The 13,915-nt window shown below is 40.2% G+C and overlaps 1 protein-coding gene across 2 annotated transcripts; it reads left to right on the plus strand.

Moving 5' to 3' along the window:
* The first annotated feature begins 21 nt into the window (after positions 1-21).
* On the plus strand, positions 22-9,692 carry KCNRG (potassium channel regulator). Of its 2 annotated transcripts, XR_005628359.1 has the most exons (3): positions 22-1,100; positions 2,945-3,732; positions 4,100-9,692. XR_005628359.1 is itself a non-coding variant. In XM_039716793.1 (2 exons), the coding sequence occupies exons 1-2, from the start codon at positions 523-525 to the stop codon at positions 3,195-3,197; spliced, it is 831 nt and encodes a 276-aa protein (XP_039572727.1). In that variant the 5' UTR covers positions 22-522; the 3' UTR covers positions 3,198-9,692. The 2 variants fall into 2 exon arrangements, 1 of the variants encoding a protein (XP_039572727.1); XM_039716793.1 differs by having other exon boundaries at positions 2,945-9,692.
* The last annotated feature ends 4,223 nt before the right edge of the window (positions 9,693-13,915 follow it).

Here is a 13,915-nt window from a genome sequence, read left to right on the forward strand (position 1 = left end):
AGATACAGTGATTTAAAGGGAACATTAAGCTTGAATTTTCTGAAGTGCCCTTCTTCCAGAGCATACAGTACTGAAATGTCTTGCCTGAAGCACATTTAACCTCTTTTTGCAGTGGTCGTATGAACAGCAGTGTATGGAATGAAAACATTGAACTGACATTTCTAGAAAACAGACATCATGTGTGCCATCCTTTGGGAATATTTGTTTGCCTCTCTGAAGGTTTCATAAATTGTGACAGTCAATTCACTGTATTCCAGTAGTCCTTGCAAGCTGTTCATTTCAAAAATAAAACATTAAATTCCAAGAATTCAAAGTCTCCAAGCAACCAAACCCAGCAAACAAAACTATTGTACATGATATTTACATCTTTGTTGCCTGGGAATCCTGTTGCTGCTCCACACCTCACTCCAAACACTTGCTAAAAGCATGCAATGGTTTTTGCAGCTGCCTTGCAGTTTAGGAAAGATCAAGTCACAGACATGTGGGTCAGAGAGCTGTGATTCCTGAGTGGCTGAGGCAGCCATGAGTAGTCGAGAGGTGGTCGTTCTGAGTGTGGGAGGTGTGAGATTTGTAACCCGGGCTTCCACCTTGCAGCAGTTCCCCGAGTCCAGGCTGGCACGGATGGTGAATGACGATGACCGGGAATTTAAACTGGTGAATGGAGAGTTTTTTGTGGACAGAGATGGAACTTTGTTTAGTTACATCATGGACTTCTTGAGGACTCTCCAGGTGTCCTTACCAACTGATTTCTCAGACTATCAGAGGCTGCAGAGAGAAGCAGAATTCTATGGACTCTACCCCCTGGCCAACCTCCTGAGCCAAGAACATTTGCTGAAGCCAAGGCTGGAGATCTTGGAAGTGCGTTTTTCTCTCCAAGAAATGCAGGCCTTTTTCCGGATCTTTGGTTCCTGCAGTACCACCATTGATGCACTAGCTGAGCAGATCACTGTGTTTACAGGGCAGCAGCCAGGACAGGGCTGGAACAGCCCTTTTCCTTCCCAGAAACCACTTGTTCCGCTTCCTTTGGAAAGACCCTCACATCATGATATGGTTTTTCTGTGTGGTACTGAGTATTCTGCTGGTGACCAGTTCGTGGCCAGGTACTGTCCCTAGAGTGAACTTCTCATTACAGACTTTGTGACTGTGTCTTTGTGACTTGCAGTTCATGAAGTACACAGTGTGTGCTAGCAAAGCTCATTTTAAAGAAACTGAAAGAAAAGAAATACATTTCCTTCTTTCTGTTCAATGTTATCTTTTTCTAGTTCTGAAACACCCAGTTTAATTTGTTACACTGATTTGCCTGTTCTTCAGCTTCCTAAAGTACTGTTCTTGATGTTTGTTTATGAGCGCTCTTGGGTTTTCTCTCTCTGCAATTTCCTTCTCACTCACTTAAGAATTTCACAGTATCACCTTCTACAGAATATGAAAAACACAGTAAAATGAAGCAAAGGAAACAAAGTAAAGAAGTAAAATATTGGGTGGAAGCCTAAAATCTCTACTAGCTTATAGTGCAAAAGGTTTTCATATGAGAAACAGCAAAGAATGACAGGAAGGGTTAAAAATTCCAGTGGAACTGAGACAACATTTCAGGGACTGGAAAGCTTTTGTAGAGCTTTTTATTAGGGGGAGGGAGAATAGACAGATTATTAATTATATGCTTCACAGTGGGTTTCTTTGAATTCAGAGCCAGGTTCTGTTTTCATTAAGATAACTGTGTATCAGTAATTTTTGTGATAGCAGTATCATATTCTAATGACTATTTGGACTTCTTAAACTATCTTTTTCCGGCTGTCTCTATTGTATGGAGACGGGTTCTTACTGTATAAGAAAATGTTAACCTATTTTGTCCTCTGTGGCTATTAGAATATCTGGAATTTTATGGAAATTTCATGGAAATATTTAAAAAAAATATTCTATTTGAATATATGAACCAACACAGCAGTCTTTTGATTATTTCTAAAAGAAAATAAACTTTATCTTTCTTCCAGATTTCTTTGGCTAAGCAATTAGAATAAAAGCTACTTGGCATTTGTGAAGCAATTTATATGTTTGTGTGCCAAACCTTAACTTTGTAACATATTACTAATTTTAATGGACTAGCAATTGGTTGAGTAGGTTATGGCAACTTAAGTAGTGGGGAAAATATTTCTGACTTTTTCATTTATTTCTTCAGAATTGGTAAAAGTTTCCATTTGCAGATCAATAGAAAAGCTGATCTTGAGTAATGAAACAAGTCAAATTTGATTATGTTGCCTTGCTAAATTTCTATCTCCTTAATCTCTGTAGTGACATGGACTTTTTGCCTTTCTTGTGCTTTCCATGAATGTTTGGTGTACTTGCCTGTGAACTGTGGAACAGTTTCACCTGTCAGTTTATACATTTTGTAATAGTGTTTTTACCTGACTTCTGCTCCTCAGAATGTCTGGATAGATTCTTACACTGTACTTTATATCAAATAAAATCTTTTGAGACCATGTGAAAATGATTTTCATATTTGTTACCACAAGACCTGCTGTACAAGGTAACTTTGCAATAAATGTCAGTGTTTGTAGAGAGAGATCCTCTGTGTTGAAGAGTGATGCTCTTGGGGTGAACGTGACTCTTGCTGTCCACTGCTTATTCTTATCTGAAAAACTGTTGCAGCATTACAGAGTCTGCTGCTTACTTCTCCTCTGTTGAGACAAGATGGGGGTTGTCACAGATATTTCTTAAGAAAGTAAGTTTTGTGGTGGAGGAGGGTGTGAAAGGAAAGCACTTCTTCCCCAGCAGAGAACTGGATGAACTGAGAATTACTCTCAATGAAGGAAAGAGTCCAGTCATCCTTAAAGGAAGAAAAGATATCTGAAGCTTTGGTTGCTGTAAACACAATGCAGCTGTGCTGATCTGTGCTGTAAAGAAGTAGTTCAAGTGTGTTGTAACTGTTTTCTTGTCCCTCTGATTTTAGGTATGTTTCCATAAAGCCTGATAAGAGAAAGCTGATTAATGGCACTAACGTGCTAGGCCTGCTGCTTGACACTTTACTCAAAGATGGATTTCGCCTCATAAGCACCAGGACAGCCGGCAGTGAAGAGAAGGTTGAATGCTACACTTTTGAAAGGATGAAGAGGGCACCAGGCCTTGCCATCATGGTGAACCAAACCCCAGGGAGCTCTGGGGTAGCACAGGCAAGGAGAAGCCAAGTACAGAAAGGGAAATAAGGGCTTTTGCTTCCATCTTTTGAATGTAGAAGAGGGATGTGTCAGCACTAGTGACCTTTTTTTTGTTATTTTGGCTTGTTTGAAACTGCAGCTATTGAAGGAACCAACACATTTTCTTTCAAATATTTATGGGGAAAAATTACTTTCTTGCCTTTTACTGCTCTACCCTCTTTAAGTAAAAGAAGCCCAGATTCAATACTGGGTTTGTGGATCAGATTTCAGCAATTCCGAGAGTTGTTTTTGTTTTTTCTCTGTGGCTAAAATTTACATGAGGACTCACAAAGCATCAGCCATCCCTCCCAGAAAATTGTTTTTATGTTCTGTGCTAATCTGCAAATAGCTATTAAAAACATGGTAATACATGAAGATGATGCAGCTGTCATCCCAACAGTTGGAAGTGGCTGGAGGAGGAATGCAAGCCCCAATGATTGATTAGTGCTTCCACTCACTGACTCTCTTGCACTTGGCTGAGAACAGTGTAAGGGGAACATCCCGAGCTGTGCTGCTGTGTGGCTTTGTGAAAGCCATCACTGAGGTCTGTGTGACTGTCTCTTGTCCTCTCCTCCCATCTGGTGGCATTAAGATGCTCTTTGGTTCTGAGAATTAAATTATAAAGATCTTTGTGAACAGAAGGTCAGTTAATTTTTAGTGCTTTCACCACAAAAAGGAGGAAAATGTGATGAATAGCCCTTCACATGAAAGAGTTTGTACAGTTTCAAACAAAACAGTGCAAAGGATTTTTTAGTACTTGTTAAGTACAACACTGTTAGAAGGCTTAGCAGAAGTGGCTTTAAGAGCCTTGTTAGTCCTGTCAAACCTTTGTAAAGATGAAAAAATTTGCTCAGGTACTGAGAGAGGTAATGAAGCTTTATAAATTAAGAATCTTTTGTCCTTCCATCAAGGCAGGGAAGATACAACTAACGAATCCCTGAAGTTACTGCTATCTCAGTTTTGTTGCTGGTAAAACACAGAATTCACAGAATCACAAGGTTGGAAGAGACCTTAAAGATCATCGAGTCCAACCCGTGCCCCAACACCTCAGCTCAACCATGGCATCAAGTGCCACATTCAGTCATCCAGTCTGTTTTTAAACACATCCAGGTATGGTGACCACCACCTCCCCAGGCAGACCATTCCAGAACTTTATGAGTCTTTCTGTGAAGAACTTTTTCCTAATATCCAACCTATATTTTCTTTGTCGCAGCTTGAGACTGCACCATCTTCCCAAGGCTTCGAACAGCCCAGGAGAACCACTTTGGGCTTTCTTGGCTGACCAATTAGATCTGGCTTTTCATTAGTTTTAAAATGTGCATGCATTACTTTATTGGCAGCACTTGATAAGGGGTGTGGGACTCAGCCAAATGTTTCTTGCCCTAAGGAGTTTCAGTAAAATGCATCTTTCCAGACTGGAAAGAGGTGCCACTATGGGACATGTCTTTTCTTTGGCTACTGCTCTGGGACATTTCAGCTTGACCCAAGTTCAGAAGCTCAGTGAGATCCTCTTTGCTTGTTTTAGAGCTGTTTGAATTAAGAATAATATGATTATAGGACTACATCTCCCATGCTGCTTACAGGTTATGTAGTAAATGTAAGAGTGAATGATTCTACTTCAAATGGGATTTTTTTGGTCAGTAATGTCAATGTGTTCATATTTCTCTTGAAGTAAGATATTTCTTACAGTGAGAGCCATCATTTGCTGAACAACATTCCCACAGATGTGGTGGAGTCTCCCTTGTTAGAAATTTTGAAGAGGATGCTAAATGTCTTTATGGAGGCTCTGTGTCACATGAAAGGCTGGACCAGATGATCTTTGAGTTCCCTTCCAGCCTGTCCCCACTAGTTGCTGTGCTGCTTGTTTGGAAAAGATAATGTTGATTACTGGGACAGTTACTGGCCGTGGATATTGTAGGTGGAGGGACTGGCCAATGTAAAGCACAAGACCAAAAAAAAAGCAAATCCTTACAGGGAAAGCTTAAAAAATAGACTTGAGGCTGTATTTAGACATTATGCCCTAAATGATCACCAATAGCAGTGACGTAAGCTGAGACAAGTTTCAGAACCCTTCATAGTAACAATTACACTGTTTCACCTACCACAAAAGTAGGGACTTTGTTTTCCTTGCTGCAGTAGCCACTTTGAAAATCAGTTTGGAGTCCAATTTTTTTTTTTTAAATAAAGTGAAAGAAAAGACAAAATACTTCAATTTTTAAAGAGCCCCAAAGTTTTTACCTATGCCATCATTCATGTTCCATGTCTTTGGCAAAATGAACGTTTGATACAACCATTTCAATAACATTTTATGATGAGCTGAACACATAGGTTAATTTTTATGTAGCACAGCATCATTCTATGAATGCAGTATTTGGCTCTGGAAAATATCCCAGTGCAAGTTGCTGTCATGTAAAGAACCATATGTGCTTTACCTCGCCCTTGGGTAAGTGTGCTGTGATTCTGTGCTGCTTTTGGAAGCAAAGCACATGACCATCAACAAGCTTGTGTTCCCAGAGTTCTTTAGCATTTATTCTTACTTAGCTCTGAACTGAGAAGTGTCACCTTCTGTCATTTTGTGTTCCTGCAGAGAACATGATTAGGCTCTTACACTGTGCTTTCACTTTGTTGGGGTTTTTGTTTGTTTGGTTTTTTAACTAATAGTTCCTTAAACAAGTTTGAGAGCATGTGTGTGAACAACATGATAGAAATCTGTTGAATGTGTCTGACTGATACCAGTAGGATACTCATGACTTCAACGGAAGATTGATGGAATAAATTAATTGAATTGAAGCTGGTTCTTCAAGGAGAGCACCTTACTGGATTTCTTTACACAGAAAAAGGAAGCAGGGATGATAGAGCTACAGGTGTTGTGTAGCTTCAAGCAACAACTAAATGGCAGTACTTGTGGAGGTACAGATGAAATTATGTTTATTTGCAGACAAATTAATATAAAAATAGCACTGATTTACTAGGAGGATCTTCAGCTGGCCTCCACCTTGTGAGGTTATTTATGTTACTGTAAAGTGTTGCTGAGTCAGGATGGCAAATTTTCTGTGCCCTCTTTGAAGTGGTATGCAGTGTAACCTGCAGGCACCAAGGCAGGAATTTAGAAATAGTGACCAATGTTTTTACTGCTCCTTCACCTCTGAAGCCCCAAACAAGCAGGGATGCAGCAGAGAGCAGACTGTGTGGTGTGTGCTCAGCACAGTTATTCACTCAAAAGGGAACAGCTGTACAAGTGAATTTTGCTGATAGGAACTATGAGTCTGAGTGATTTTAAAAGCTGTTTTGTCAAAACCAGATTATGTGCTAAACTGAGTACTTCCACCCAAACCTTGGCAGGCAATTCAACTCTGGTATCTCACAACACAATCTTTGCTAGACTAGCAGTGTGTTGTAGGTGACTTGGTTGTACTTTCACATGTGAGAACCAGAAGGTCTGATATCTCATATCTAGCTCTCTTTTTGATTAAATGGGAATGGGATTTTGAGACATTTAGACTTTTATTTTCCAATAAAAGTAATTTGTTATCCCTGACATAATCCGCTTCTTCAAGTCATTGCCAACTTTCTCAAGAGAATTCCTTTATTTCATGTGAAGATGCAAAATTTGCCGATTTCAGTAAACTACACTGCTGTATTTGCATTTTTATTCTTCCCTGGATTCAGCAGAAATGTGCAAACTGTTCCACTGCCTGTGATGTTAGAAAGGAACTGCCACAGTGCGGGGGCAGCCCCCTCGCTCACTCACAATGAGCTCTCTGTGGCTTTGTAACAGGCAAACACACAGAGCCATAGGGGAAAAAGAAACTGAATGGTGAGGCAGCACCATCATCCTGTCCCACTCACAGGGACTGCATGGCATGGCAGAAGGAGATCATCCAAAATGAGGTGATAGCTTACGGGATTTGCAAAAGGCAGACGATTTACAAAGACAATGCCTCATTTGCTTTATACTTTCTCATCTCAATCACTTTTCCCTCCTTTATAATTGGGTGTCATCCTGTGTTTCCATATTCAAGATTGTCAAGGGCTTTGCAAGTACACTTGTGATGCTGGTTGGATGTCCCAACAGGACAGAGGTACCACACACTTTTTCCATGCCCCTGTTCTTGCACCATGTAACTGTGCTGACTTCCTTTTCTAGTGATGACTGACATTTTGTGTGCTTTTAAGTAACTTTTTGCCTGCTTCTTCACACACTTGGAAGTCTCTCGTGTCGTACTTATCCTTTCAGGGACATGTCATTTACTTACCACTTGAATTGTTCAGTATCCTGCTGATACCAGGAAGGACAGAGTCTATTGTGAAATACCTTCTTGTTCTGGGTTTTGATTTCAATGGCAGTTCATGAGGGTTTTTGTTTTCTTTGGGAAGTGCAGTCACTGCATTCTTATAGGTTCTGCAGTCAGCACTCATGTGATTGTATAACTGATTAAGAATAGATGTTTAAATAAAGCTCTATAAATTGATACAATAGACTAAGATACTATTTAGATTAAGACTGATCTCTGTGCTGGCCATAGTACTGGGGAGTTTTCCCCTTTACTAAATAACTCCAAACCATTTATCACTTACCTTCATAATTGATTTTCATGGAAGTAGTAGAAGATCCTCCCTACAATGCTGCATATGAGGAATTGATAGCCATAGGGCAAAACAATGATGCTGGAGTAACTGCATCATGCCCAATGATAGTAACTTCTGTTAACTTTGGAGAAACTTTTCTGCCTAGTGAACTCCTCCCAGTTTCTACCTATTTGTTTGGTTTCCAGCTTTCCAATGCTCAAAAATAACTCCCTTAATCTGACCTGAGCAAGGCTGATGTGCCACTCAGTCTCTTGAGTGGGTAAGTCTCAGGTACATCCAGCATAACCTGGCTGATATTTTGTTTTGATCCACAGATTAATTCGGTACCAGAAAGCCACCAGAGTGGATCAAAAGCCCTGTTTGAGTTCACATGAAGAGTTCATAACTTTGAATTTATTTTTTTTTTAATTTGTTCCTAGATTACTGGAAAGTGTTACTAAATATTCATTGAGAAACAAGCTGGGAATTATCCAAGAAGAGGAGGGAGGCTCACTGCCTCTTGCTCCTTCGCTCTGATTTGTGCTGAACTATTGCCAAGCTTTAACTTTACAAGGTTTATTTTTATCGATTTTCAACAATAAACACTGGGAGTATCTTCAATAAAAGATTTACAGTGCATCATGAATAAATACAACTCCCTACCACATATTATATTGATCTATTCCCAAATGCTACTGAAATAGCCTATAAAACCCCAAATGAAGTAAAGTGATGGAGAACTTCCTCTCTCTAGTGACAGATGCATATGACTGTTATGTCTTCAGAAGACAATAAAAAGGAAGGGAGTGACTCTGCTTCTTTGACCATATCTTCAACAGCCCAGTTAAGTCTGTCAACTCAATGTAATCCACATAAATAACGAATTTGGGAACCAAGGGAACTGCTAGTGTGTCTGAAGATTCCCATTCTTTGAAGCTGTCTCTCCTGCTGCAGTCAGACCATAATTAGTCACAGAAGGCCTTGTTGTAACTAGTAAATGGATGGACCAACAATGATTTGAATAGTCTGGGTCTGGCTGAATATATGCCTGGAGCCCTGAATATTCTCAAATGGGTGGGTGAGATGTAAATCACTAGTCATCTTATAAAATACAAATAAATCTGACTTCTATATAAAAAAATGATGTCAGTTTTTTAGACCATAATGTAGTTTCTGCTGAAATAACCTCCTGAAGTGTGATCTGAAGTGTAAATTTTTCCAAGAATGCTTCTTCCGTTTCTACTCTGTTTTCAATCTAATGGAATGGTTCAATAATTGGTGTCCTCTTTCTGGTCAGAAGGATGATGAATGTAGCCCTAAAGGTTGGAAACTAATGTGTACAAGTCTGCTGTAGAAAATTAATTTAGGGCTTTGCTTTCTAAGCAAGTTACTGTTACAGCAGTCAGCTGAGTGCTTGCTGAAACTGTGAAGAATTAAACATTGCAACATTGTTCCATCCTGACTCTCCACTGGAAAAAAAAGGCAATAGATTGGAAACATCAAGTCTGGGGTTTTACTGGTACTTTGGAGTCAGGAACTGAGTTTTCTTTGAATTTCAAAGGCAGTTTGTAGCTTTCATTGAGGGCCTTCTGAAAAGGCTGGTTTATGGTTTTTGTTTTTGTTCCCCCAGTGATATCTAAACTGAGTAATAAAATAATTGCTGGCATACCGGTTTATTTACAATGTTGTATTCAACAATAAACAGAAGGCATGCTGATCCTTCCATCCTTTAATCTTTGTGTTTTTACTATGTCTTCAGCGTGCTCCTCAGCTGGGTCCTGGTAGAACAGAGGAAGGGGCTACATGGTAAGGGCAGGCAGACATCCACAGAAGGCAGCCAACTCACTTCCTTCCCATTACAGAGAGGAAGCAAAGGAATAAAATTAGGCTGGAAAGAGTAATGGCCTTTGTGGGACCAAAAAGACACAACTTACTGTATTGAGGAGAGGACAGAACTACTAGAAATGTCAGTGCCACTAGACAAGGAAAAGCAGATCTCACAGGGGTGAACAAATGGGTGGGCAATAGCTGCTATACAAACCTGCAAATGGCACAGAATAACATGGACAGGAGACTTAAATGTTCATGAGACTACAGAGATGTTTTATTTTTTTCCAATGTGTTAGGTTAATGCATCTATAGAATATCTTCCAGTAATAGTTTGCATACCTGAAGAAGAAAATTTCTCTTTAGGAGGTAATTTCTGCATATGTGCTGTGAAATGAAACATTGCAGGATCCAGGCATCAGATGGATTAGTCATGTTGATACCTCACACCTGGAAACAAAAGCTAAGATTTTGGAGGTCAAATAGATAAACTTTGAAGATCAGAATAACATCACTGTTTTGCTTGTGCTGGGGTGATAAGCCTACTGAATATTTCCTGGATATGTCCTGTTGGTGGCCTTTGTTTCAATGCCAGTTGCACTACAGTGAGCATTAACCCTGTCACTAAGTTGCTAGTTTTCCATAAACTGGAAAGGTATTTCCTGGAACAGACTGGTTTACCTTTTGTTTTCTCCATTGGAAATTCTATCCTTAAGCCATATAATATTCATTTCTACGTATAGTTGTTCAAAACATTAATCTTCTCAAGATGGCTCAGTAAACCATGGATCTCCAGGACACTTTAATAGCTTAAATATGGCCATGTCAAGAATGTAAGGGAAACATTGTACCTGCATGGTTGCTGATGTAACAGAAGCTTCTTCTATCATTGGTTAGGCTAAAACTGCTTTCTGCTTCTATTTTATAAGATTTATGTAACAGAAACTTCTTCCATCATTGGTTAGGCTAAAACTGCTTTCTGCTTCTATTTTATAAGCTTTGACAATTAAAGTGTGATAGTGCAATCCAGACTTCATTGTTGATATACAGTCCCAAAATCTCTACAAATACATGTTGGAAAAATGAGGGGCAATCATCTTTTTGCAAGATTCATGTTTTGGAGACTCCCTGCTGGAAAACGCCCAAGCAGGCACAGGAACACCTGAGCAACTCCTCTTTTGGCTATAGTTTGCCCTCATAAGCTGTGCTATAACAGTGTCTTGTGCTAAGCTATTGAAAGGCTGACCTCTAGAATTACAGAATAGCTTGGGTTGGAAGGAACTTAAATACTATCTGGTTCCAGCCCCTCTGCCATGGACAGGGACACCTTCCAGACACCAGGTTGCTTCAAGTCCTGTTCAACCTGCTCTTGAACAATTCCAGGGATGGGGCTTCCACAGCTTCTCTGGGAAACCTGTGCCAGTGCCTCACCACCCTCTGACCCATGATCCATGCTCTCAATAAACTTCTGAGGCAGGCTCTGAGACTGAATAGAAAAGCTGAATGTTATGGGAAGTCACAGAAAGCTAATGGAACATCAGACTGCTATGGTTTGGATCATCTCTGTTCTGTGCAGGGATCTATGCTGACTTCTTGTCTACCCTCAGGAGCAAGACAAAGCCATGAGTGAAGGATGTGATGACAGTTCTTAGATCACTTAGGGAATGTTCAGGACATGCATGCATATGTGGGTTTTTGTTCTGAAACAGGCAGTGACAAGCACGCAGGTCTTATACTGGAGGCAATGACGCCTGCTAGAAAGACCACAGAGTTCCTTCAGGCAGGGTGGGTAACAGTGTGGAAATAACTGTTTCGAAAGCTCAGAGCTCTCAGGGCTTTCTAACTTGGTAGTGATAAACTGCTGGCTGAAAACATTTCTCTGTATCCAATCTTTCAGCTGTACGTATTTACATTTCTTGAGATCTGGGACAGCCTAAGCGCATATTGTACTGGAATTGGGATGGGCTCAATACCACATTTCCCCATCCCTTTTTAAGAAATAAAAAGGGAATCTCTCTTCCACAGGAAAAGAAGCGGTGCTACCAATGATCTAAAACACCTTGTGACCAAAAGGAGTCAATGAGTGACTAAAATAGAATACACAAATCTCTGTGACAGTTGGTAGGCTTTAACACATTATAAAACCATTTCAGTGCTTGAAAGGAAGAGGTACAGCTTTAAAAATATTCCAAATGTTCTGGTGCAAACAGTCACACTTCCATGTGGATGAAAGAAGCAGGTGAATTACAATATACAAGGAAGTTGTCTTCTTTTTTTTTTTTTCCTATTTAAGTCTTGTGCTGCTTTGCTGGAGAGCATGTAGGCCTGCAGGGTTGGAAAGCCTATGGTCTTGTGATGCCTGTAGTTGGCAACTGGTATTTACTTGTCTTTAGAATCTAAGAAAAGTGTGTACAACCCTGTCTACACAAAGAGAATGCAAAGCATTGAATAGGTCATTTGCTTCAGAAAACTCATAAATACTCTTTATCAAGATGTCTGTCTCTGGAAATGTCACTACTGCACCATATCTAAATTCCTTTCCAGATGTCTGTGACAATGCTTACCATTTCAAATTAGCATTTGCAATATTAACTAATAATACTCTAGAGACCCTCATTTTCAGAAGGTAATTCTTTCTGCAGCAGAGATCAAACTTCAGCACCTTTTTGCTCTAGGTGTCAATATTTGCTGTCATTGGAAGCAGCTTTCACAGAGTCAATTAGCTTGGGAAAGACCTCTGAGATCAAATCCAGAGGTCCATGACCAACTGAACACCACCTTGTCAACTGGACCACGGCACCAAGTGCCACATCCAATCTTTTCATAAACAACTCCAGGGATGGTGACTCCACCACTGCCCTGGGCAGCCCATTCCAATATCTAATCACCCTTTCTGAGAAGAGATTCCTCCTAATGTCCAACCTAAACCTCACCTTGTACAGTTTGAGGCTATTTCTTCTCGTCCTGTCACTTGCTACCTGGAACAACAAACAAGTTCTCTGCAATTACCTAAATGGATGTTGTAGCACAGTGTCAGTCAGTCTCCCAGGGTGTTGTCTTTTCTCCCAGATAACAAGTGACAAGATGAGAGGAAATGGCATCAAGTTGTGCTAGTGTAGGTTTAGATTGGATAGTAGGAAAACTTTCTTCACTGAAAAGGCGGTTAGGCATTAGAACAGATTGCCCAGGGAGGTGATGAAATCACCATCCCTTGGAAAGCTCAAAAGGCATGTGGGTGTGGCACATGGGGATATGGTTTAGTGGCAAGCATGGTGGTGCTGGGTTAATGGTTGGACTAGAGATCCTGGAGGTCTTTTCCAACCTTAATGCTTCTGAATCTGTGAGATGCTGAAAAATACAGGAAGTTCCCATCTCTGAACCACACCTACTTCTGGTGTAGGATGTCCAGCTAAACAGAACTGTACAGAACCTTTCAGTCTTCTGGTTCTGACTAAGCACAGGAGTATTTTATATGGAACTAGTCCTACAGGATGCTGAAAGGTTATAAAAAATGATCTCTAACTACCAGCAGAGTAGAGAATGCTTGAATCAATACTGAAGGCCAGACACCCATTAAGTTTATGAGGGGTGATTCTGAGCCTGATTTGACAGTGAGGAGCTTGATTTCTCTGATGAAGCTCAAGGATTCAAAAGTGATTCAATCTTGCTATAATTTTGGTGCCACATTGTTACTGATAATTTCTCTAGAATTATGGCTGCCAAGGAATCCAAGAACTGTAGACCACTGTATCATGAAAATTCCAGCTCTGTGTGATTGGACTGCCTGGTGTTCCCAGGTCTGAACTGTGCTTCAGAAGAATTTATGTAGGATAAAATCAGGATCTGTTTTGCAAATGTTCTGTTCCTTTTCTCCATCTAATCAAGGTCTAGCCATATTAGGAGACTTGCTGACAGCCTAGGACAAGAAGTTAGAAAAGCAAAAGAGCTCTGGTCTTTCTCAAGTGTTTCTGCTCAGACAAACTAGAACCAGAGGCCAGGTGCCTGTATCACTTGTGACATCTTGAGGCAAGATGTTTCGCTTGCTCAGCCTTCTTAGAAGATACATGTGATGCTCATCAACTCAAGTAAAGTGTATCTTATGTAGACAGTCTTTAATGACACCACAATATTACACAGCAAATGTTTGAATGCTAGGGAGGTCATGCTCATTCAAGGACTATGCCCAGACATGGAAATCTTCCTAGGCTGAAGCAATTTCTCCAACCAAAGCAAAAAAAAAACCCCAAAGCAAACAAACTAGAGATGCTACGGTTTCTTAACTAAACCACACCTTAACACGTATTGAAGTGTTAATATAAACAAGTAAGAAA

The sequence above is a fragment of the Passer montanus genome, unplaced genomic scaffold (genome assembly GCF_014805655.1).
Source record: "Passer montanus isolate IOZ18808 unplaced genomic scaffold, ASM1480565v1 scaffold36, whole genome shotgun sequence".
NCBI classification, from domain to species: Eukaryota; Metazoa; Chordata; class Aves; order Passeriformes; family Passeridae; genus Passer; species Passer montanus.